The following is a 26510-nucleotide window of genomic DNA, read 5'->3' on the forward strand; positions in this document are numbered from 1 at the left end:
CTGCGTGAGGTAGGGTCGTACTCTACGGATGTTGTAGACCTGCAGGAGTGAGTCGCTGCTTTGATGTTTGCAGAGAACGACAGGGTGTTGTCCAGGGTCACACCAAGGTTCGTTGCGCTCTGGGAGGGCAACACTAGAGTTGTCAACCGTGATGGAGAGGTCTTTGAGAGGGCAAGCCTTCCCCGGAAGGAAGAGCAGCTCCGTCTTGTCGAGGTTAAGCTTGAGGTGGTGGACTGACATCCACGTTCAGATATCTGCCAGGCACGCAGAGATGCGTGTCGCCACCTGGGTGTCAGAAGGGGGGCAGGAGAAAAGTAGTTGAGTGTTATCCGCATAGCAATGATAGGAGAGACCATGTGATGATATGATGGAGCCGAGTGACTTGGTGTATATGGTGTATAGATAGAAGAGGAGAGCGCCTAGAACCGAGCCCTAGGGGACACCAGTAGTGAGAGTAAGTTGTGCAGACAGATCCTCTCTATGTCACCTGGTAGGAGCAGCCTGCCAGGAAGGATGCAATCCAAGAATATGCAGAGCTTGATACGCCCAGCACAGAGAAAGTGGAGAGGAGGATCTGATGGTTCACGGTGTCAAAGACAGCGTATAGATCTAGGAGGATGAGAACAGAGGGCACAGAGTCAGCTTTGGCAGTGCGGAGAGTCTCCGTGACACAGAGAAGAGCAGTCTCGGTTGAGGGACCCATCTTGAAGCCTGACTGGTTAGGGTCTAGAAGATCGTTTTGATAGAGATAACGAGAAAGTTGATCAGAGACAGCACTCTCAAGTGTTTTGGAAAGAAAAGAAGGAAGGATAGAAAAACATTTACAGTTTAACTTCTTGACGCACGGATCCCTTTAGCGGGATCATTTTCGTAAACAACCGCTGATTTGCAGAGCGCCAAATTCAAAAAAAATACTAAAAATATTTATAATCATGAAATCACAAGTGAAATATACCAAAACACAGCTTAGCTTGTTGTTAATCCACCTCTCGTGTCAGATTTTGAAAATATGCTTTACAGCGAAAGCAATCCAAGCGTTTGTGAGTTTATCAATCACTAGATAAAACAGTAAGAACAGCTAGCCGCAAATTAGCTTGGTCACGAAAGTCGGAAAAGCAATAAAATTAATCGCTTACCTTTGATGATCTTCGGATGTTTGCATTCACAAGACTCCCAGTTACACAATAAATGTTATCTTTGTTCGATAAAGATTAGTTTTATAACCAAAAACCGCCATTTGGTTTGCGCGTTATGTTCAGAAAACCACAGGCTCGTTCCAGTCCTGTAGGGCAGACGAAAATTCCAGAAAGTATCCGTAATGTTCGTAGAAACATGTCAAACGTTTTTTATAATCAATCCTCAGGTTGTTTTTAACATACATAATCGATAATATTTCAACCGGATGGTAAACTATTCAATACTACAGAGAAAGAAAATGTCAAGCTACAACTCTCGGGCGCATGAACTAATCAAAGGACACCTGACGCGTTTTGAAAAATCTCGCTCATTTCATAAAAGCTTGAAACTATGTCTAAAGCCTGGTCACAGCCTGAGGAAGCCATTGGAAAAGGAATCTGGTTGATACCCCTTTAAATGGATGAGGGGCAGGCAATGGAACAGGGATTTTTCCAAATAAAAGGCACTTCCGGGTTGGATTTCCTCAGGTTTTCACCTGCCATTAAAAATCAGTTCTGTTATACTCACAGACAATATTTTGACAGTTTTGGAAACTTTATGAGTGTTTTCTATCCTAATCTGTCAATTATATGCATATTCTAGCATCTGGGCATAGAGAAATAGTCAGTTTATCTTGGGAACGTTATTTTTCCAAACATAAAAATAGTGCCCCCTAGCTGAAAGAGGTTAATGGCTGTGATAGGAGAAATCTCAGTATTAGTCATTTTAGTTACTCCACAATACTAACCTAATTGACAGAGTGAAAAAAGTAAGCCTTTACATAATAAAAATATTCCAAAACATGCATCTTGTTTGCAACAAGGCACTAAAATAATACTTTAAGAAAATGTGGCAAAGCAATTAACTTTTGTCCTGAATACAAAGTGTTATGTTTGGGGCAAATCCAATATAACACATTACTGAGTACCACTCTCTATATTTTCAAGCATAGTGGTGGCTGCATCATGTTGTGGGTATGCTTGAAATAGTTAAGGACTGGGGAGTTTTTCAGGATAAAAAGAAGCTGAATGGAGCTAAGCACAGGCAACACAAAACAGGGAAGACATGGTGCAGTCTGCTTTCCACCAGACACTGAGATTAATTCACCTTTCAGCAGGACAATAACCTTACACATAAGGCCAAAAATACACTGGAGTTGCTAACCAAGAAGGTAGTGATGTTCCTGAGTGGCCGAGTTACAGTTTTTACTTAAATCTACTTGAACATTTATGACAAGACCTGAAAATGGTTGTCTAGCAATGATCAACCACCAACTTGACAGAGCTTGAAGAAATTTTGAAAAGAATAATGGAAAATGTTGCACAGTCCAGGTGTGGAACACTTTTAGAGACTTACCCAGAATGACTCGCTGTCAAAGGTGATTCTAACATACTTATCTAATCAGATATATATATATACAGTGGGGAGAACAAGTATTTGATACACTGCCGATTTTGCAGATTTTCCTACTTAAAAAGCATGTAGAGGTCTGTAATTTTTATCATAGGTACACTTCAACTGTGAGAGACGGAATCTAAAACAAAAAATCCCGAAAATCACTATTGTATGATTTTTAAGTAATTAATTAGCATTTTATTGCATGACATAAGTATTTGATACATCAGAAAAGCAGAACTTAATATTTGGTACAGAATCCTTTTTTGCAATTACAGAGATCATACGTTTCCTGTAGTTCTTGACCAGGTTTGCACACACTGCAGCAGGGATTTTAGCCACTCCTCCATACAGACCTTCTCCAGATCCTTCAGGTTTCAGGGCTGTCGCTGGGCAATACGGACTTTCAGCTCCCTCCAAAGATTTTCTATTGGGTTCAGGTCTGGAGACTGGCTAGGCCACTCCAGGACCTTGAGATTCTTCTTACGGAGCCACTCCTTAGTGCCCTGGCTGTGTGTTTTCGGGTCGTTGTCATGCTGGAAGACCCAGCCACGACCCATCATCAATCTTACTGAGGGAAGGAGGTTGTTGGCTAAGATCTCGCAATACATGGCCCCATCCATCCTCCCCTCAATACGGTGCAGTCGTCCTGTCCCCTTTGCAGAAAAGCATCCCCAAAGAATGATGTTTCCACCTCCATGCTTCACGGTTGGGATGGTGTTCTTGGGGTTGTACTCATCCTTCTTTCTTCCTCCAAACACGGCGAGTGGAGTTTAGACAAAAAGCTCTATTTTTGAATCATCAGACCACATGACCTTCTCCCATTCCTCCTCTGGATCATCCAGATGGTCATTGGCAAACTTCAGACGGGCCTGGACATGCGCCTGCTTGAGCAGGGGGACCTTGGTTGCGCTGCAGGATTTTAATCCATGACGGCGTAGTGTGTTACTAATGGTTTTCTTTGAGACTGTGTCCCAGCTCTCTTCAGGTCATTGACCAGGTCCTGCCGTGTAGTTCTGGGCTGATCCCTCACCTTCCTCATGATCATTGATGCCCCACGAGGTGTGATCTTGCATGGAGCCCCAGACGAGGGTGATTGACCATCATCTTGAACTTCTTCTATTTTCTTCTATTTTCTAATAATTGCGCCAACAGTTGTTGCCTTCTCACCAAGCTGCTTGCCTATTGTCCTGTAGCCCATCCCAGCTTGTGCAGGTCTACAATTTTATCCCTGATGTCCTTACACAGCTCTCTGGTCTTGGCCATTGTGGAGAGGTTGGAGTCTGTTTGATTGAGTGTGTGGACAGGTGTCTTTTATACAGGTAACGAGTTCAAACAGGTGCAGTTAATACAGGTAATGAGTGGAGAACAGGAGGGCTTCTTAAAGAAAAACTAACAGGTCTGTGAGAGCCGGAATTCTTACTGGTTGGTAGGTGATCAAATACTTATGTCATGCAATAAAATGCAAATGAATTACTTAAAAATCATACAATGTGATTTTCTGGATTTTTGTTTTAGATTCCGTCTTCTCACAGTTGAAGTGTACCTATGATAAAAATTACAGACCTCTACATGCTTTGTAAGTAGGAAAACCTGCAAAATCGGCAGTGTATCAAATACTTGTTCTCCCCACTGTATATATTTATTTTTTGTGTAGATTGTTGACAAAAAAATGACAGTTAAATCCATTTTAATCCCACTTTGTAACACAACAAAATATGGAAAAAAGTCAAGAGGTGTGAATACTTTCTGAAGGCACTGTGTGCCATTTTTCAAATCAAATCAAATCCAATTTTATTTGTCACATACACATGYTTAGCAGATGTTAATGCGAGTGTAGCGAAATGCTTGTGCTTCTAGTTCCGACAATGCAGTAATAACCAACGAGTAATCTAACCTAACAATTCCACAACTACTACCTTATACACACACAAGTGTAAAGGGATAAAGAATATGTACATAAAGATATATGAATGAGTGATGGCACAGAACGGCATAGGCAAGATGCAGTAGATGGTATAGAGTACAGTATATACATATGAGATGAGTAATGTAGGGTATGTAAACATAAAAGTGGCATAGTTTAAAGTGGCTAGTGATACATGTATTACATAAAGATGGCAAGATGCAGTAGATGATATAGAGTACAGTATATACATACACATATGAGATGAGTAATGTAGGGTATGTAAACATTATATTAAGTGGCATTGTTTAAAGTGGCTAGTGATACATTTTTGATCAATTTCCATCCATTTCCATTATTAAAGTGAGCTGGAGTTGAGTCAGTATGTTGGCAGCAGCCACTGCTGTTTAACAGTCTGATGGCCTTGAGATAGAAGCTGTCTCCTTGTTGTCCTTCAGATAAGTCTAAAGTAGGTTAGAACCATCTGTGTGTCTCCTGATGTCAGACATCCTACTGGTCTATTCCTCTGTGTGTCTCCACTGACCGTTCTCATTGCTCTGAATATCACATCCTCTCTGTTTCTCTTTCAATTAGTAACATTGAACATTTAGCAATTCGTGTTCTACCCTTTTCCATATACAAAATACCTCCTCCTATATTACCTTGGAGGTACTGTAGATGTGATACAGTAGAAGGGACAATAAAACATCTAGCAACATTTGCTTAGCAAGAGCAAGGGTGTTGTGCAGGTTAGTAAAGGAGCAGGTTGCGAATATGACTTACATCTACAATGTTCTAACTCCTCTCAGTGTCCCGCAGCAAATCTGTTTAAGTTACTGCCTTCTTTCTGTGCGTGCAGCCTTTTTCATCACTTGTATGCCATGAGTATTCATCTGGCAGAGTGTAAAATCAATTTGCTCCAGAGCATGTGTGGGTGTGTGTGGGTGTATGTGCCTGTGTGTAGTATGTGTACACGATCACACTGTGACTCTCAGCCAAAAACACCCTAAGGTTCGAACTGTACTGTTACTGTAGTCCAAATGAGCCCTGAGCATGGACAGCGGACAGCCATAGGCTCAGCTACAGCCGTACCTGGCATGCTAAAGCTCTTTTTATTTATTTAACTAGGCAAGTCAGTTAAGAACAAATTCTTATTTTCAATGACAGCCTACCCCGGACAACACTTTGCCAATTGTGCACCGCCCTATGGGACTCCCAATCACAGCCAGTTGTGATACAGCCTGGAATCAAAGGGTCTGTAGTGACTGATATACAGTGCCTTAGACTGCTGCGCCACTCGGGAGCTCTTAACCATGATGCATCAGGACACAACCCATATCTGATTATACATTCTGTTGGACATGGACAATACTGTCCGAATCACATGGCTTGGGGGGATTTAAGAGAATCTGGTTGGAAACAGGTGTCCATTACCAATACTACGTTCTCCTATAGATTTAGGGCCAGATGTTTGTTTCTTTATGTTGATGGTGATTAGTAAATGGTGTTGTTGTTTCCGTGAAAGGGTTGTGACTATAGACTGACGTCCCATTGTGCCTCTGTACTGTAAGTGTGTACATTTCATAAAGAATACTAAAAGGCATCTAGTTAACAGCTTAGCTTCAACTGGCACTGTGAGAATTTAGGACTACAAGGTTCTATCTGCAAAAAAAATATGATTCTGAGATAACTGGCTTTAAAGTTCCATCCCCTTATTGGTTTGAATGGTGTCAGCTATTTTTTTATAGTATTATTTTGAACTGAACACCATCAATTGGGGTATTTAGAGTACTATCTGCAGAAATGCAGATAGAACCTTAGTCCCAAGCTGTGGAGTCTGGTCAGTGGTCAATTGTCTTCTGTAATCTGCTTACAAACAACAAGATAGAGTGATGTGTCTTTATATACTGTAACAAAAACATATATCTCATGTCTTCTCCCTAATTTTATGTTTTATATTAGCCAACTGGCTCTTTGCTTGAGTGCTTTGTGGGTAACAGACTAGCAGCTGAATGCTTTACAAATGTGTTGAATCGGGATCAAATCAAATAAAATGTTATTTGTTACATACACATGGTTAGCAGATGTTAATGCGAGTGTAGCGAAATGCTTGTGCTTCTAGTTCCGACCATGCAGTGATATCTAACAAGTAATCTAACCTAACAATTTCACAACAACTACCTTATACACACACAAGTGTAAAGGAATGAATAAGAATATGTAGATAAAAATATATGAAAGAGTGATGGCTGAATGGCATAGGCAAGATGCAGTAGATGGTATAGAGTACAGTATATACATATGAGATGAGTAATGTAGGGTATGTAAACATTATATAAAGTGGCATTGTTTAAAGTGGCTAGTGATACATTTATTACATACATTTTTCCATTATTAAAGTGGCTAGAGTTGAGTCAGTATGTTGGCAGCAGCCACTCAATGTTAGTGATGGCTGTTTAACAGTCTGATGGCCTTGAGATAGAAGCTGTTTTTCAGTCTCTCAGTCCCTGCTTTGATGCACCTATACTGACCTCGCCTTCTGGATGATAGCGGGGTGAACAGGCAGTGGCTCGGGTGGTTGTTGTCCTTGATGATCATTTTGGCCTTCCTGTGACATCGGGTGGTGTAGGTGTCCTGGAGGGCAGGTAGTTTGCCCCCGGTGATGCGTTATGCAGACCTCACTACCCTCTGGAGAGCCTTACGGTTGTGGGCGGAGAAGTTGCCGTACCAGGCGGTGATACAGCCCAACAGGATGCTCTCGGTTGTGCATCTGTAAATGTTTGTGAGTGTTTTTGGTGACAAGCCAAATTTCTTCAGCCTCCTGAGGTTGAAGAGGCGCTGCTGCACCTTCTTCACCACGCTGTCTGTGTGGGTGGACCATTTCAGCTTGTCCGTGATGTGTACGCCGAGGAACTTAAAACTTTCCACCCTCTCCACTACTGTCCCGTCGATGTGGATAGGGGGCTGCTCCCTCTGCTGTTTCCTGAAGTCCACGATCATCTCCTTTGTTTTTTGGACATTGAGTGTGAGGTTATTTTCCTGACACCACACTCTGAGGGCTCTCACCTCCTCCCTGTAGGSCGTCTCGTTGTTGTTGGTAATCAAGCCTACCACTGTAGTGTCGTCTGCAAACTTGATGATTGAGTTGGAGGCGTGCAGAGAGAGGGCTGAGAACGAGGGCTGAGAACGGACCCTTGTGGGGCCCCAGTGTTGAGGATCAGCGGGGTGGAGATGTTGTTACCTATCTTCACCACCTGGGGGTGGCCCGTCAGGAAGTCCAGGACCCAGTTGCACAGGGCGGGGTCGAGACCCAGGGTCTCGAGCTTAATGACGAGTTTGGAGGGTACTATGGTGTTAAATGTGGAGCTGTAGTCGATGAACAGCATTCTTACATAGGTATTCCTCTTGTCCAGATGGGTTAGGGCATTGTGCAGTGTGATTGCAATTGCATCGTCTTTACCTATTGGGGCGGTAATCAAATTGGAGTGGGTCTAGGGTGTCAGGTAGGGTGGAGGTGATATGGTCCTTGACTAGTCTCTCAAAGCACTTCATGATGACGGAAGTGAGTGCTACAGGGCGGTAGTTATTTAGCTCAGTTACCTTAGCTTTCTTGGGAATAAGAACAATGGTGGCCCTCTTGAAGCATGTGGGAACAGCAGACTGGGATAAGGATTGATTGAATATGTCCATAAACACACCAGCCAGCTGGTCTGCGCATGCTCTGAGGATGTGGCTGGGGATGCCGTCTGGGCCTGCAGCCTTGCGAGGGTTAACACGTTTAAATGTTTTATTCACGTTGGCTGCAGTGAAGGAGAGCCCGCAGGTTTTGGTAGTGGGCCGTGTTAGTGACACCGTATTGTCCTCAAAGCGAGCAAAGAAGTTGTTTAGTTTGTCTGGGAGCAAGACATCGTGGTCCGCGACGGGGCTGTTTTTTCTTTTGTAGTCCGTGATTGACTGTAGACCCTGCCACATACCTCTCGTGTCTGAGCCATTGAATTGCGACTCCACTTTGTCTCTATACTGATTCTTAGCTTGTTTGATTGCCTTGCGGAGGGAATAGCTACACTGTTTGTATTCGGTCATGTTTCCGGTCACCTTGCCATGATTAAAAACAGTGGTTTGCGCTTTCAGTTTTGCGCGAATGCTGCCATCAATCCATGGTTTCTGGTTGGGGAATGTTTTAATAGACGCTGTGGGTACAACATCAGCGATGCACTTGCTAATAAACTCGCTCACCGAATCAGCGTATTCATCAATGTTGTTGTTCGACGCACTGTGGAACATATCCCAGTCCACGTGATCGAAGCAATCTTGAAGCGTGGAATCCGATTGGTCGGATCAGCGTTGAACAGACCTGAGCATGGGTGCTTCCTGATTTAGTTTCTGTCTATAGGCTGGGAGCAACAAAATGGAGTCGTGGTCAGCTTATCCGAATGGAGGGCGAGGGAGGGCCTTATACGCGTTGCGGAAGTTAGAATAACAATGATCCAGGGTTTTGCCAGCCCAGGTCGTGCAATCGATATGGTGATAGAATTTAGGGAGCCTTGTTTTCAGATTAGCCAGATTAGCCTACATTAGCCTACAATCCCCAGCTACAATAAATGCAGCCTCAAGATATGTGGTTTCCAGTTTACATAGAGTCAAATGAAGTTTGTTCAGGGCCGTCGATGTGTCTACTTGGGGGGGAATATACACGACTGTGATTATGATCGAAGAGAATTCTCTTGGTAGATAATGCGGTCGGCATTTGATTGTGAGGAATTCTAAGTCAGGTGAACAAAAGGACTTGAGTTCCRGTATGTTGTTATGATCACACCARGTCTCGTTAATCATAAGGCATACACCCCCACCCTTCTTCTTACCAGAGAGATGCTTGTTTCTGTCGGCGCGATGCGTGAAGAAACCAGGTGGCTGTACCGACTCTGATAGCGTGTCTCGAGTGAGCCATGTTTCAGTGAAACAAAGAACGCTACAGTCTCTGATTTCTCTCTGGAAGGCAACCCTGGATTTCGTCTACCGTGTTATCAAGAGACTGGACATTGGCGAGTAGTATGCTCGGGAGCGGTGCGCGATGTGCCTGTCTTCAGAGCCTGACCAGACGACCGCTCCGTCTGCGGCGCCGTTGTTTTGGGTCGCCGGCTGGGATCCGATCCATTGTCCTGGGTGGTGGGCCAAACAGAGGATCCGCTTCGGGAAAGTCGTATTACTGGTCGTAATGTTGGTGAGTTGACGTTGCTCTTATATCCAATAGTTCCTCCCGACTGTATGTAATAAAACCTAAGATTTCCTGGGGTAACAATGTAAGAAATAACACATCTGTTCAGAATACAATGCTCTCTACACACAAAGTTTAGGCTACTGATTAAAAAAAAAATCTGTACCAATGGTGGGCATTTGAAGGACTCACAGAAACAAAGAGCTGTCGCTAATTATTGATGGAGATGGAATGGTTTAAAAAAAACAAAGGAAAAGAAACGAGGCTTTTCAATAAAACACAAAGTTGCAACTGCAAGGACACCTGAAATTGTGGTCCTAGGGGCTTGAGAGATTAGAGCAGGGGGTCTGTACTGTGTTGTAAATGATTCAGAAGTTGCAAAATAAATCTGAGGGAGGGAGGCCGGCAGCGAGTAGCCCTTCCAGAAGGGCCGGTGGAGAGAAAGACGCCGACGTGCTCTCCCTTGTTCTCTCTTGTTCTCTCTTTCTCTATTCTTCCTCCCTTAGTGCAGAGGAGCACATGGCAGCCTGCTCTCCCTCTCTCTCTTTCTCTGTCTCTCTCTCTCCCCCTCCCCCCTCTCTCTCTCTCTCTCCGATGGTGAGTGACTTCTGGACATGGATCTTTGCTGCGGCATATGTCCGCCTGCAACTCCCAGCGTGATGTGCCCTGGCACTGTCGTCATGTGCTCGTCCTATGTGCTGACGTCACAGGGACCCTGCGCAGGYCCGAGGAACAGACGTACACCGCCGTAGTCATTTGTCCTTCCTCACAACGATGGAGGAGATCCAAATGCAGTAACACATAGCACTGAATTWCAATCATATTGTACGTTTGAGTGTTATTATATCAATTTTGAATGSATTTATATTACATTGTAACACTAAAGTGAGCACAAATTCATTAGTCTGTCTGAATTGTATTGTACTCTGTAATTCTCATGCTAAATGATCTAGTATTATATGCCTTTGACTTGCAGAAAACCAGGACAAAACATATATTAGGTGATTTTCTTATGTATTCATGCATCCCTACTGAGATTGCAGATTCCCATACAGTTCCTCTGAAWARCATCCCAGCCTATTTAGCCCTGTCTAGACAGTTCGTACTGTATCTGTGTCACTGGCCCCAGGATGCAAAGCAACGAGGTAGAGAGGGACACAAGTAGGTTTAGGATGGGAAGAAAGGAAGGGAGAAAAAGGTTGCTCTACTTTAGGCATGGGCCTCAGGCTCCACTTCCTGCTTTGAGAAACGAGGTCTGCTGCTGCTGCTGCTAGCCCTGCTTCCCATGCCTCTCCGGACCACTGAAACAAAGAGACTCTGGACCCAATCCTAACTTAAGATACATTTAAACGTATGCATAAATTATGCGTTAATGTCAATGGGAGATCTAAGATGTAATTTTWAAAAAAGTGGGTTAAATCCATAAATCTCAAATTAGGATTCGGTCCCCAATGATAGAAAGTGTGTGAAGCGAGACTGCTGGACAGACACAGTCTGAAGGTTGTCTTGTCTACCTGGGACTACTACTCATGTCTCCGTCTATTGGGCTTTGCTGCAAGTGTGTTGTGGTTAAACATTTGATACATGACTGTACCCTGCTATTCCCCTTGTGAATCATGTTAACACATGGCTTAGTCAAAAATCACATGTCATATAGTACATATAAAATCACAATTTGGGTACCGTTGTTTGTATCACAGGAGGTTGGTGACACCTTCTTTGTGGAGGACGGGCTTGTGGCAATGGCGGGAGTGTAATGGTTGGAATGGTATCAAATACACCAAACACATGGTTTCCTGTCACGCCTGCCCCCGCTCCCTCTCTCTGGTGTTCGAGGGCGCCAGGCAGCCCATCATTACGCACACCTGTCACCATCATTACATGCATCTGCTCAATATTGGAATCACCCGGACTCCATTACTTTGTTGATTTCCCCTCTATATCTGTCTGCTCCTCAGTTTGTTCCATGTGTCAGCATTGATGTTGTTATGTTTTCCCCTGTCAAGACGCTGTCCTTGTTTGTTTCTTGTCTATTATCCATTACATTTTCACTCCCTGTACTTGCTTCTCGTCTCCCAGCGTCGGTCCTTACAGTTTCCATGTGTATGATGCCGTCCTCCCCTCAGCAGCATCCACTGGTTTGTAAGTACATTTCCCCAGTATACATGTGATTCTGTGTTTGTCCTACAGATGTAGGATCTTCATTTGATCACCCTGTTGGTGCAGGAAATGTCTTGTATAGCAGGAAATGCAAACGTGTAGTGTATTCAATGTTTAAAAATTGTTCTAAAGTTTGTAATTACCACTTAAAAATGTCAGACTTGATTTGCCCTAACAAAAAATGTATCTACCCCTACAAAAATGTCCATTAATTATAATCCACACAATAATAATAATTTCCTGTTGCTGCAGGATTATTTTCCAGCTGTGAGAAACTGGTCAAATGAAGATCCTACATATGTGTTTCATCCTGAGAAGGAAGAGGAGGATAAAAGCAATGAAGCATCTCTACCGTCATGTCGTACATAGCAGCCACCAGTCACCCCTGGTTGTAAATCCCCAGTGGGAATGAATGCACCAAAGCCCCCCTTGCATTTTAACATTKCAGGCATGCGTGTTAGCCATGATTGATTGGCAATGGTGAAGCAGATTTWATTTAAATTCCATCAGAAGGTGATATATGGCTGCATGCCTCACAGTTAGATTAGAATTCTCTGTTAAGGAAGCTCACTCTCTCTGTTCGATGACTGCAGACAGACAACAGACAGACAACAGACAAGCACATTCAGTTGGGTTTGTCTGAATTTGTCTTGTAAAACCCTGTTTGTCCTCACCCACATACATTCCATTGATTGGATTCTTTGTGTCTGCTAGGCTATTGATTATCCAGTGATTGTTTTAACTTTTTCTAATTGCGAGAGAAAAAGGGAATAATAGGTTTCTAATGGGTTATTGTAATTTAGCTAATCAACATGCTAATTGAGCAAAATCCCCTCAGGATAGGAATCTGTTCTCGGTTAATTTTCGCCTTCCTCTTCGAGCGAGATCAAACTCCAGGCTTTCTCAGAGACAACATTTTAAGTGATTGAGTTGGCTTGTCGACCAGCTTGGACGGCGTCTCACTAATCAATCAATGGTGAGCAATCGCTCAGCCTCATTGAAAAGCTAATTTAAAGGTATCTTAAAGGTTCATACAAGTGGCTGCATCTGAAGTGGTGACATTTAAGTGCCATCACATTTTAAATGAAGTGCGTAAGCACACAAATACATTTTGTGAGCGTTTATTTCCATATTCTGTAAATTAACTCACTTTTCCATAGGATTGTATCTTTGAACATTTAAATCACTCTGTTTGGTACTGGCACACATCGTGTAAGTAGCATATAGACCAGCCCAAGCCTGGATTTAAGTCCATGGTCCCACCAACAGTTAGTTAATTCTATGTAACACTAATTGTGACAGTGCAGACAGTTTAGTGGACTTAAGCCATAGGAAGGATGACATCACTGCACAAGGCTGCGCTAGCTGCAAACTACCTTTGTTTCCTGTGGAAAGGTACCATTCATGTTCAGGCTCAGGGACACGAAACAGATGTGCTGATGGACATCACATCCCGCCATACTTGTCCCTGCTCTGGCAGGGACTGTTGGTGGCCTTGGTTTTTATGAAGATAGAGCTCTTCTAATCAGTCTGAGCCCGTGAGTGCCACCATGCCGTGGGCAAGGCTCTATGCCAGCCTCTAATGAGGTCTGTGCCACTTCAGTTTCTCTCTCTGTCATCAACTCTGGATCCAACAACCTTAAGTGTTCTCTGCTCTGCATATAAGCCTTGTGTTTTGTATCGTACTATTGTTATTACATTGTTATTGCATGATCTAACATTCGTATAACTGATTATAAGCCAAGTCACATGGTCCATGTGTCATTACGAACTAGCCTTCACAGTATTGTACATACAGTTGAAGTCGGAAGTTTACATACAACTTAGCCAAATACATTTAAACTCGGGTTTTCACAATTCCTGACATTAAATCCAAGCAAAAATTCCCTGTCTTAGGTCAGTTAGGATCACCACTTTATTTTAAGAATGTGAAATGTCAGAATAATAGTAGAGAGAATGATTTATTTGAGCTTTTATTTCTTTCATCACATTCCCAGTGGGTCAGAAGTTTACATACACTCAATTAGTATTTGGTAGCATTTCCTTTAAATTGTTTAACTTGGGTCAAATGTTTCGGGTAGCTTTCCACAAGCTTCCCACAATAAGTTGGGTGAATTTTGGCCCATTCCTCCTGACAGAGCTGGTGTAACTGAGTCAGGTTTGTAGGCCTCCTTGCTCGCACACGCTTTTTTTAGTTCTGCCGACAAATGTTCTATAGGATTGAGGTCTGCCTTTCAGGTTATGTCGATATAGGACTCGTTTTACTGTGGATATAGATACCTGTTTCCTCCAGCAAGGTCCTTTGCTGTTGTTCTGGGATTGATTTTCACTTTTCGCACCAAATTACGTTCATCTCTAGGAGACAGAACGTGTCTCCTTCCTGAGCGGTATGACGGCTGCGTGGTCCCATGGTGTTTATACTTGGGTACAATTGTTTGTACAGATGAACGTGGTACCTGCAGGCGTTTGGAAATTGCTCCCAAGGATGAACCAGACTTGTGGAGGTCTTGGCTGATTTCTTTTGATTTTCCCATGAWGTCAAGCAAAGAGGCACTGAGTTTGAAGGTAGACCTTGAAATACATCCACAGGTACACCTCCAATTGATTCAAATTATGTCAATTAGCCTATCAGAAGCTTCTAAAGCCATGACATAATTTTCTGGAATTTTCCAAGCTGTTTAAAGGCACAGTCAACTTAGTGTATCTAAACTTCTGACCCACTGGAATTGTGATAGAGTGAATTATAAGTGAAATAATCTGTCTGTAAACAATTGTTGGAAAAATGACTTGTGTCATGCACAAAGTAGATGTCCTAACCAACTTGACAAAACTATAGTTTATTAACAAGAAATTTGTGGAGTGGATGAAAAACTAGTTTTAATGACTCCAACCTAACTGTATGTAAACTTCCGACTTCAACTGTACGTACACATAGTAATTACCACACACTCTCAATTAAACTGCTGCCAACCTTTAGATAATTGCATTTTTCCTATTTTATTTATGTTGGATTTTATCATGAATGATTAGCTGTTGTGTTCCCCAACTTGGCGTAATTAAATGTGTAAATGACCTGCTGGAGGTATTAGCTAGCCAGTGACACCCCTTTTATTGCCCATAAGAAGCAATGCCCATGCCCTGATTGCCCAACATGTTTCCTTGAATTAATGTGGCTATTTGACAAGGGAGCKGTCCAGTAATGTGTGGACTGGAATAAGGAAATTCCAATTACAACGACAGCTGTTGCTGGATGTAACAAAGCACAGTGTCTAATACACCAGCCTATGGCCAGTCTGTTGGGCCCTATATTGATTACTGTTTTGTTGATGGACCCCGGGTTACTTCTAACAAATACACTTCCCCTCTCAATCATCTTGGCCACACACAAAGTAAAGATTGAATCAATGAATCAATATTTTGTTTCGAAAAATGTATTTAAATTCAATTGAGTTGGAATGCATCCATTTTAACCAGCTCTCTATTGAACCGCAACCCCATGAGGATTTGTATGAATGTGAATGCATAATCAAGGTACTGTGAGTCCATGGCCCTGGCCGTCTCCTGTTGTGGAGGAACACGTTTCTCACGTTTATTAGGAAAATCTCACAAACATGAGGGAGAGAAAATCATATTTGAGCTGTGGATTAACTGATGGAAATCGAGGGTGGCGGGCAGACCTCATATTTTCCGCTACTCAGTTCCCTGTYTGCCGCATACTCAAACAGCCAGCTACCGGAGCTGAAATTACTAGAATTGATTAGACATTACAATGCAGCAGTATTCTCTTCTTGCTCTGCCCGGCCGAGGTCAGCCATTCTGCTTTATCACCCTCCATTTCCCCCGCTGAATAAACGCTTTGTTTATGGTCGGTGGATTGGCGAGCTATGCCCCACCAGTCCTCTGTATCCTCAGCCTACATCAATTTGCATAGAACCAATAAAGATGTGATGCTCATAACGTGCATTCTCTGTCTCTGTGAGTTGTATTATGATGCTGATAACGCGCATTCTCTGTCTCTGTGAGTAGTATTGTGATGCTCATAACGTGCATTCTCTGTCTCCGTGAGTAGTATTGTGATGCTCATAACGTGCATTCTCTGTCTCCGTGAGTAGTATTGTGATTCTCTGCAAAACGCAGAGCTGTGTTTGTCCTATGGGAAGATTGATGGTGATATAGTTAGAGAATATAGCCATTTCAGTCTAATTAAAGTTTCTCTCTGTGGCTGAGCCCTTTGTGTAACGCTCTGGGAGAGGGATCATTGCTCCTAAACCTATGAGGCTTTACTCTAAAAGCAATTTAACGGCAGTCTAATCTGTATCACAAACATCCCTCTGACAATTTACTGGTGSCAAACTCCAGMGCATGATGCCGGGTAATACAACKTTTCAAATCATTGCATAACTCTATTGACATGAGGGGTCCAACTGTAAACTGTAKATTTGTTKCCAGCYAATACAAATAGATTTCTCTAGTTTAACATCTTTGTGTCTGGTGGGACCAGAAGTTTAYAAATAGAACAAGGATGAAGTGGWAGAGGCTAACAGGTTTTGATTTTGACCTTCATATTTTAATGAGTGTATTAMATGCAGTATTTGGACATCCCTCTGCTACCTGGTTTAACACCGTATCTTGTTGTTTCAGTCTTTCTGGCCTAGGACCACCAGATACAAAAAACCCACAGTGTCTGTATGGGCAGCATTAACATTCAGTGAGTTTATAATCATGTGCTGTAAGTCACCTGGAAATGGCAATGTGTGTCTGCTAATGTTCATTATGACTCTGATAATCACCAGACTAATGACGGTTGGCCTGTGTGTGTGTGTGGTGGAGCGCTTTCAAGATCTGAGTGCTTTACTCACCTTGGGGGACCTGTGTTGTTGAGATTGTTGTTTTGGTTTTATTATTTGTACTGTGAGTTGTGCCAGGGGTCTTTACCAGTTCTTTATTTCACAGTCACTAGAATWAAAAGGGTTTAAAACCTCTGATGTAAAGTGACTGTGTAGTCATAAACGACACATCAGTTAAGCTGCTACTCTCTACAGCCGTTTGGGGAAACAAATAATGTGGCCTTCAAGGTTATTTCAAAAATAAAAAGAAGWTGAACTTAAGCATGTTCCTCAGGCAGGCTAGACCCTAGCAGCCAAGTGTCCCCCAGCCCAATCCAACCCCCAGCCCAATCACTGACCTTGTGTGGCAGGACCATGGCGGAGCCCCCGCTGATGCCCACGATGGGCACGGCCGTCTGCAGGGCAATGAAGTCCAGGATCTGTGCCACGGCTTCCGAGCCGATGTTGTCCTCAAACACCACACCATGTACGCGGTTGGCCGCCAGTGTGTCACAGATGCGTGTGAGCAGGGCCCGAGGGTTGGTGTTGTTTACCAGCACTGTGATGGGATTCACCTCCAAGGGCAGGTCCATGAAGTTCTCCCTGCTGAGACGCCCCTTGATCTCCTGCTGGTAGGCCGAGCCACTGAATACCACCGCCACGTTGACTGCTGGCAAGGGCGTTGCGAAAGGCCGACCTTGGCACCAGGGGGCAGTGCAGAGCAGCAACAGCAGCAGCAGTGGCCACCACCACGGGGAGTCGCTCAAGCGGCCTAGACGAACGCCCATCTCAGTCACCTACTGCCTGAGAGAGGGGACGAGGGTGGGGATGAGAGGAGGAGAGAAGAGAGATGAGTAAAGACATTTGTATTAGATACATGGGACCGTTTAGTGTCATTTGTGCAACGTTGTGATAATGCTTAGTAATCCCTCCAGGCAAGCCAACCAAACCAACTGCCTGTAGTTTAGAGACATTTTAGCTTCATCTGTGAGTCATGTGCTTCATGTGCAGGTGTGTCTCCATGTAAGCGGCCATGAGTGGTGGGTTGGGTCAGGTGGATGATGAGAGACCCAGGGTACTATTTTTTGTGTGAGTGTTTGGCGTGCAACACAAGGCAGTGAGCAGGTTGCTGTGCCTGCGGATGGCAGCTGTGGCCCCACTACTGTTGTACTCTGCAGTCAAATACAGCAGATGGTGCCTACTGTTTAATGCAACAAATGGAGAACAAGGATTTACCATTTATCTCTCGTGACATTTTTTTCCCCCTGAAATAATGCTGCAGAGCTATTCCAACTTAATCTGCAAAACATCGGAATGCATGGGTATTATGTGCTGTGAATAGGTGGAGACCTGGTTTTGGCCATGGGGGCTTTTTTTAACGGCAGCTACATGCTGTATTTCTAAGGCATTGTTCACGGAAAAAACCTAATGTAACTTAACTTGGATGACAGTTTTCCCTTAGATGAGCCTTTGAAATGAATTGATAAGATCAGTGTTTAAAAACACTGCATTGCTAATAGACTTCAATGCAATTTTCCCAAAGTACAGTGACACAGTGACAGTAACAAAGTTTGTTAAGGAATTCACTTTTAGTTTGAAATCATAAATCCCACATTCATGTTCCAGGTAATGAATAAATGATCAAATCGACCAGAAACTCTTTAGCTTGTTTTGATCTTCCAGATATTTATAGTTGTAGGGCAAAGTAGAAAAAATGATGTATTTCACAATGGAATTGAATGGAGTTAGATCCTACAGCATTGCATTCACCAATCCATTTAATGTCTGGTCAGATACTGTGTCCCTCTGTCAGACAGAGTCATCCTCTATGACTTATCTGTCACACTGCAGCCTGCGGGCCTGACTCTGTGTGGTGTGTGTGAGTGTGTGTGTGTGTGTGTGGTATCCTGTCAAGGGGACTTGATTTAGCATGCGTTTGAATCACAGTGGGGTGAATACAATGTAATCCTCAGTATTCCTTGGCGGGTGTCATGGCCCACGGCCTGATTGTGTCTCCCTATCAAGACATGTAGGATAGCTGGGGACCCACTGCAGTCCCTCATTCCTCAACACCTGCCTGACAGAGGGAATGGGATGAAGGGCTTGTGTTAGCGTAGATGGAGTGTACCAGTAAAGTGGCGGTGACGTTCTCATGGGGTAATTGGTTGGACTACGTGATAATATAGTCTCCACTCTGAAAACCTGCCTCCCAGAGGACCGTAGGGATTTCTGCATCACACTGCTGGTCAGGGACCTTATCAGCAGCACATGGCTGAGAAAGGACCATTATAGATCGTCATTAGTAGCGGAGCAGCCTAGAATACCAATGATGGTACGGCTGCTGAGAATGGAAAGGCATTATGAAAGTTGCTAGATATTGACCATMTCAAAACATGATGGATTTGTTGTGCTAATTGACATACATATTTTCCTTTTATGACATCATTGCTGAGTTTCCTCTGTCATAAAAATAGGCAATATTTCTGTCATTGATCKTGCAGGCTGATTGATAATCRCTMAAARTGTTAAGAACACAGAGCAGGAATGCATTGCTTTCCTTCAATGACATTATCCATGTCTTATCCGGCCATTGTATGATGGAACACGTTAGGGTTAATGTCTTTGAGGAGGATCTCATTAAAAGCGCTTGACCTTCCACATGTTTAATCAAGGCAGTGAAACAGCTGAGGTGGATGTCTGAAGGTCACCTACATGGGGGATTACTGTGGTAAAATGGGGATGTGGAATTAAACACAACAGCCAATGAGTCATCATCGACTTAATCAGATGACTTATGTTTGTCGATATGCCCCCTATTACCAAGGTGTATTCCAAACAGAGACACASCTATCGGGAGGTAATTACAGCACAGTGTAAACATTGATTTGACCATCTAGCCCAATTTGACCTTGCTGACAACAAAAGTGGAACTCACACCACTGTGATTTGCAATAATGCTGGGCAATATAGTCATGAAACCTGTTCAAAGTTGTTGCACATTGCAGTCGTTCTGTAGCTTGGTCACAATCCAAAGTCTCCAAAACACAGGAAAGAGGCTTTTATTACTGTGCTACATGGAGCTAAATCCACCCCCAAACTCGTACAATGGCTTGAGGCTTTATTCCAATGTTAGGGATCAAAACTCACTGTGGATATTTATTTAGTCAGGGATATTGTAATAGAAAATGCAGGTCTGGGTACGTCATTTACACTGTGTTATATGTTGATTTTTTTTCAGATCACAGTTTATTTGGTRCTTAAGCCTGGTTGCAACAGATGAGTGGTAAATACTGTAGTTTGGMACCATGGAAAAGAGACAGGTTGCTGTTTACGTCATGATGCAGTCATGAAAAGCTAGTTTTATGACTTTTGTGTCATGTTGAGTCAGTAGAAACAAACAAAATCCCCCTGTGAAACTAGTGAGCATGAACATAAGCATACTCTATTACAATATATCTATGATACTCTAAGTATGCAAACAGTCATTACTGTGAGACATGCAGGCATTGGTAGATGTGCCTGGAGGAGATTTTCCACAATCTACACAGACAAGAGATAATTTGTCTTCTACGCTATGACCTCTGTAATCTGGGGTTGGATTTTGGAATGCACTGCCATGTCAAATTCTTTGCTGTCTAGAGATGTAATCCACTCTGTGAATCTGCAAGTCCCCAATTTTCAGCGCCTGGATTTGATATGTGTTAGTTGTCTGCTGGAGTTTTCACAGCTCCAGCTCCCAGCCTCCTATCAGTGGGAATGTGTTCAGTTTAGCGACCTCTCTCTCTCACTTGACTCTGCCCAAGTCACCGCTGGCTGGCGCGAGGGCACACAGACCAGATTAGATCAAAGCTTCTGCCATCATGTTTCCAGTCTGGCACTTAGAAGGGCTGCAGACCGATTTCCCCATGCACCCGCTACTACTGAGCAAAACCCTGTTGTGACTGCAAAGATTATGCATGCCTTTTTAAACTGGCATCCAGCTAAAAGTGTGTAGGGAGGAGGGAGATGACAGAGTAAAACAGATACCAGATCTAACTATGTGACAGTTGATATATATCTCTGTTTAATGGCAGACAGTCCTAACAGAATCCTTCAAGTCTTCACCTTGGCTTTCAGACCAGATGGGTTTAAATGAGGAATTGCTTATCCCCTCTAGTGGGTGAGTTGTGTAAAGCAGTTCCCTTAGAATTCAGTTGTCCTCTGCTATTTCCTTAACAACACAGAGAAGCTAATTATTTCTGTCTCTGTCCCACTTCTCTTATGTAGTCTGTGGGAGAACTGTCTCTACTGTAACACATTTGACTAAATAACAAGGGTCAAGGGGTTACATTTGTTATTGTAATAACACCTGCAGATGTGTTTTGTTTTCTCTGGACTGGCCTGAGAAATGAAATTATTTTTAGTTTTACACCTTTTCAGCTATTCCTTTGCCTAAAGTGATTGGTTGAAAGTCAGCTGAGATGACACATTTATTTACTTACAGTGTTACTATCATCAAATCTGTTCAGGAGCCTCTGCTTAGACATTTGACTGCACTCTCCTCATGCCCAATTCCCAGCCCTGCTCAATATCTTAAGACATAGTGGTACAGTAAGTACATCTGGTTGTGGGGGGGGGGGGGGGGTGTTGTGCTCGTCACTGCTGACGTAATGGGTCATTTTTGTATTCAGAGCATGAAACTGCTGCTAAGACTTACACCTGTCTCATCCTGGGCACAGTTTGATCAATATGCTCCAAGCCTTGGATAGGCATGCTGGTGCCTCGTGGCTCTCTGCTGGTAACTTTACCTCTTCTCTTGCTTTTCATCAAAGAAACATCAGCTGACCAGCCCAATGTTTAATACCTATCACATTTTAGACTTGAGTAAGGAAACTTTATAATTTGTAGGTACTCAACAATGGGTTAACATGAAAAAGACATACCTTACATTAAATCCTATTGGAATTCCTTTATAATAACCCCTTTCAAGTCTAATCAGTATAAATGTCCTTTTCTTTCCCATACATTATGCATGTGTTCAGTATTAAGGATTAGTTTAACCCCACACAGTGTAATTGACAATTTGACCTTCGCTAATGCAAAGACCGCCAACTATTTCATCCGATCATTATGATCACAGTTCATTTCCCATTCACCTGTGATTATGGGTTTAGCTAAGCCATGAAGATAAAATACTGTCATTCTAATCCCCAAAAATCCATTACCTTTCAACTAATCTGGTAATTCATGAGCATTTTGAGTACACTTAAATAGGAATAATAAAATGCTTTTGTGAATACAGTGAATCGGCTTCTTCCAGTCATGCATTGTCGAGTAAATTAGAATCAATTAGGCTTTTATTGTTAACCACTAAGTATCCTCTCAACTCCCATTCATTGGCCCTCACTGCTACCGTGGTTTCCAGACTTTGTTTAGCTCGGATCTATCTAAAGAGCTTTGTGGACCATCTGATAAACAAAACAATACATGTAGCCAGAACCTAGGCTTTAGCTGCGACCCAGGAGGATATAGCTGCAACCCAGGAGGATATACTGTAGCTGCGACCCAGCCTGGGTCCCGATCCACCATCTGGGGAACACTTAACTAGTCAATCGCCAATAACATGGCTCCCTCATTGTGATGTAAAGTAATGTAATATCAAGCTGGATCTATAATCCTTAGTGCCAAAAGCCTCTGCCTCTTTTTTCTCTACTTTAGACAACATTCAATAAACGCTATATTYKAKATCATATAATATTACCTAAATMCCTGGTACTACTGCCAGCTATACTAGGATAGAACAAAGCACTCTGAGAATATTTTGACTTGGTATAGTCAATAGTTTAGTTCACAGAAGTATTACTGTTAAGTGACATTTGTTTCCTGCCTTTTCAGATGGTGACCAAAATAGAACAAGTGGGGAAGCAGCTTTGTGACAATAGTGCACACTGATATAAAAACAGACTACTAGAGTAGCCACACTCACAGAGTGTTTATATTCTAGTTCCACTAACAGAACAACATGGTGGTTTGAGAGTTAATATTTTCTCTTAAAGACAACTTAGCRTTTAGACACACTGCCTCATCTGGAAGGATGTGACTTTGACATATCTGCCATGTCTCAAATCAGACACATGCACCTGCTTGTCCCCTCCACCAAGACGTAATGGCTTGTATTGTTGTCACATTTTATCTAGGTCAATATTCAACTKAATTTTACATCCCGATGCCAGGTGTCACCACAATATTGGAAGRAGTGCAAGGTGAGTCCCTCTCAGCTGTGACTCTATGTCTGTCGTCTGGTGATTTGATCATCGTGGGCCCTAGCGGAGCGCGGACAGGGCATGTCAACCTGTCATATCCCTGACAACTCCCTGTAGATTTACTTCTTTAGTCCTGATGAAATTACTATCCATATCATGGCCTCATAATAAACTGGAGCTATAGGCTGTCATAGTAAAAATGTATCCTACTGTCCAATATTCAGCCCCATGTTCCCTCTACCCTACCTGCGTCCATACAGTGATCTCCCAGTCTCCCAGCATGTTTCCAATCCCAGCAGCCTCTGATTTATCTCCCACCCCATGACCCCAGGGAAGAAAATCACATCAAAATCAAGATCCCTGCTCTGCTTTGCTCTCCTAAGCCACGAGCATGCTGGACATATTTCAGACATGCTGTTGCATTAAGTGTACATGACAAGTGATTGAGCCGCCGTGGAATGAAAACCCGATAAATCTGAGAGTAATGATCTCTCTGACTGTCTCTGCATGGGGGGGATTTTTGGAGATAGGTTTCTCCTAACATGCCTGTGCTTTAAATCAGAAATCCACAGGTTGTGGGCGACCCTATGCCGCCTCACTTCATGTGTAGTGTTTTCACTTTGAACGAAACAAGGGGGTCGAGCCCTGAGCCGCCTTGAGCTGGCCTTCTAGGTTAGGAGTGTCTTTGCGCTACTTGAATGGCCCTGCTGCCACAGAGCTGGAGAGGAAGTCATTTACAACCTAACGTTACCATTGCCAGAACACAGTAGATGAAGCAAACATAATTCTATGTTCTTGGATCTAAATCAACTCGACCCCAAAAAATAAAAAGAAGCGAGAAAAAGACTGCTCAAGACCAATCCCTAAACCGGAAAAACATTGGAACTGCCCTATCCCATCTGGAGAAGAGGAATACCTGTTCCTAATGCTGTTCATTGACTGTAGCTCAGCATTCAACACCATAGTACCCTCTAAGCTCATCATTAAGCTCATGGCCCTGGGTCTGAACCCCGCCTTGTGCAACTAGGTACTGGACTTCCTGACGGGCTGCCCCCAGGTGGTGAAGGTAGGAAACAACACCACCACTTCGCTGATCCTCAGCACAGGGGCCCCACAAGGGTGAGTGCTCAGCCCCTCCTGTACTCCCTGTTCACCCATGACTGCGTGGCCACGCACGCCTCCAACTCAATCATCAAGTTTGCAGACGACACAACAGTAGTAGGCCTGATTATCAACAATGACAAGACAGCCAGCAGAGAGGTGAGGGCCCTGGGAGAGTGGTGCCAGGAACATAACATCTCACTCAACGTCAACAAAACGAAGGAGTTGATCGTGGACTTCAGGAAACAGCAGAGGGAGCACGCCCCTATCCACATCGACGGGACTGCAGTGGAGAAGGTGATTCCTTGGCGTATACATTACTGACGATCTGAAATGGTCCACCCACACAGTGTGGTGAAGAAGGCACAACAGTGCCTCTTCAACCTCAGGAGGCTGAAGAATTTTGGCTTGGCCTCTAAAACAACCTTTTACAGATGAGAGCATCCTGTCCAATTGAGAGCATCCTGTCGGGCTGTATCACCYATAGGTAGAGCAACTGCTCCCCCAGKAACCGCAGGGCTCTCCAGATGGTGGTGAGGTCTACCCAACGCATCACCGGGGGCAAACTACCTGCCCTCCAGGACACCTACAGCACCCAATGTCACAGGAAGGCCAAAAAGATCATCAAGGACATTAACCACCCCAGCCATGGCCTGTTCACCCCTCCAACATCCAGCAGGCGAGGTCAGTACAGGTGCATCAAAGCTGGGACCGAGAGACTGGAAAAACAACTTCTATCTTAAGGCCATCAGATTGTTAGATAGGCATCACTAGCCGGCTTCCACCCGGTTAAACAACATTGCACCTTAGAGTGTGCTGCCCTATATACATAGACTTGGAATCACTGGCCACTTTAAGAAGGGAACACAAGTCACTATAATAATGTTTAAATAATGTTTACATACTGCTTTACTCATCTCATATGTATATACTGTATTCTATTTTACTGTATTTTAGTCAATGCCACTCCGACAATGCTCAATCTAATATTTATATATTTCTTAATTCCATTKTTTTACTTGTAGATTTGTGTGTATTGTTGTGAATAGTTTTTAGATCCTACTGCACTGTTAGATACTACTGCACTGTTGGAGCTAGGAACACAAGCATTTCGCTACACCCGCAATAAGATCTGCTAAATATGTGTATGTGACCAATACAATTRGATTTGATTTGAATACATTTTGAAAGGTTGAACAGTGACGCTGAAATGTTCACCGTTCTCATGGACTGGTAACACAGGAGGTTGGTGGCACCTTAATTGGGGAGGACCGGCTCGTGGTAATGGCTGGAGCGGAATTGGTGGAATGGTATCAAATCAATTTCATTCGCACCATTCCAGACATTATTATGAGCAGTCCTCCCCTCAGCAGCCTCCACTGACTTACCAGTCAGTAAGTGTTAGGTTGCGTGTTTAGCCTGGTAGCTACGTTAGCTGCTAACCTTAGTGTGTTCAATGTTCAAGCTAGCTAACAAGGCTACTTAGCTAGCTAGCTAACATCTTCTGTATTTTGGTCTTTTTTGTACTCAAAGGAATCTAACAATGGCATCATAAACCCACACTGCACAACCCCCCCCCAATGCCTTTATTTCAACTAACTAACATTAGCTAGCAAAAGCTAGATATGCAGATTGTTGACATGATAGTTTTTCATTTGTAGATAACTAGCTAGCTAGCTAGGTGGTCAACAGCATTTTCGGCCCATGTACACCCCAAAAAATGCAAATGCATAACATTTGGTAAAGTAACATCACACAGGGAGATACTGGTGGAGACGGTCTGATTTCGAGGGAATCTGAGGCTGTTCAAATTGTGGTTGTGCAAACCCCAACACTGAAAGAGAGGTAAGAAATGCTGTATGCATTTTCTGTTATGCTTTYTGATTCAATAATTATTTTGCTTGAAATTGAACAAAATAGTTAATAATGTTTGCCTGTTCAGCACATTGCCTACCTATATACAGCATTGATTCCTACTTAGTGTGAACTACCCACCAGAACGTCTGAATGAATATCCAGCGTGGTCAGTCAAGTAAACAATGGTTCATCTTCATGACGTATTGGTGGACTATTGGCCATCAAGTGATAGGATGGTTACATTAGGATGTTACACTGGTTACCGCGAAACACCACATATTCCATCCATATTATGTTATCAAAATCAATGTTTATTTGGCATATGCACAGGATACAGTGGGATGTATATGGGAATATGGCATTGCATTGTACCGTGTACTATTGAAGTTAAAATGTATCTTTTGTTTTTCCACAGTGCCAACAACCCCCACAAACAAACTTGTCCCTCCTGTCCCACTACRAACCAAGCAAGAATATCTCCAGGAGCATCATCGCTAATGGCTTGGTAGGAAACTTTTGTTCATAGAGAATGGCAGACATTACGCTCGTTACAAGTATTACATAGTTAGAATTTTACCTACCCTCTCTCTCAGGTCAGACTATGCCAGTATGTTATTACCTACATCCTCTCT

The 26510-nt window shown here is 43.2% G+C and overlaps 1 protein-coding gene across 1 annotated transcript in view; it reads right to left on the reverse strand.

Moving 5' to 3' along the window:
* The window catches only part of LOC111980118 (glutamate receptor ionotropic, NMDA 2C-like), a 50803-nt gene extending 33332 nt beyond the window's left edge, over window positions 1-17471 (reverse strand). Inside the window, 1 exon segment of the mRNA XM_070449791.1 lies at window positions 17038-17471. Within this exon segment, the coding sequence (XP_070305892.1) occupies window positions 17038-17466 (429 nt within the window). The 5' untranslated portion in view covers window positions 17467-17471.
* Window positions 17472-26510: the final 9039 nt, after the last annotated feature.

This window comes from Salvelinus sp. IW2-2015, linkage group LG20 (assembly GCF_002910315.2).
Source record: "Salvelinus sp. IW2-2015 linkage group LG20, ASM291031v2, whole genome shotgun sequence".
In the NCBI taxonomy this organism is placed as follows: Eukaryota; Metazoa; Chordata; class Actinopteri; order Salmoniformes; family Salmonidae; genus Salvelinus; species Salvelinus sp. IW2-2015.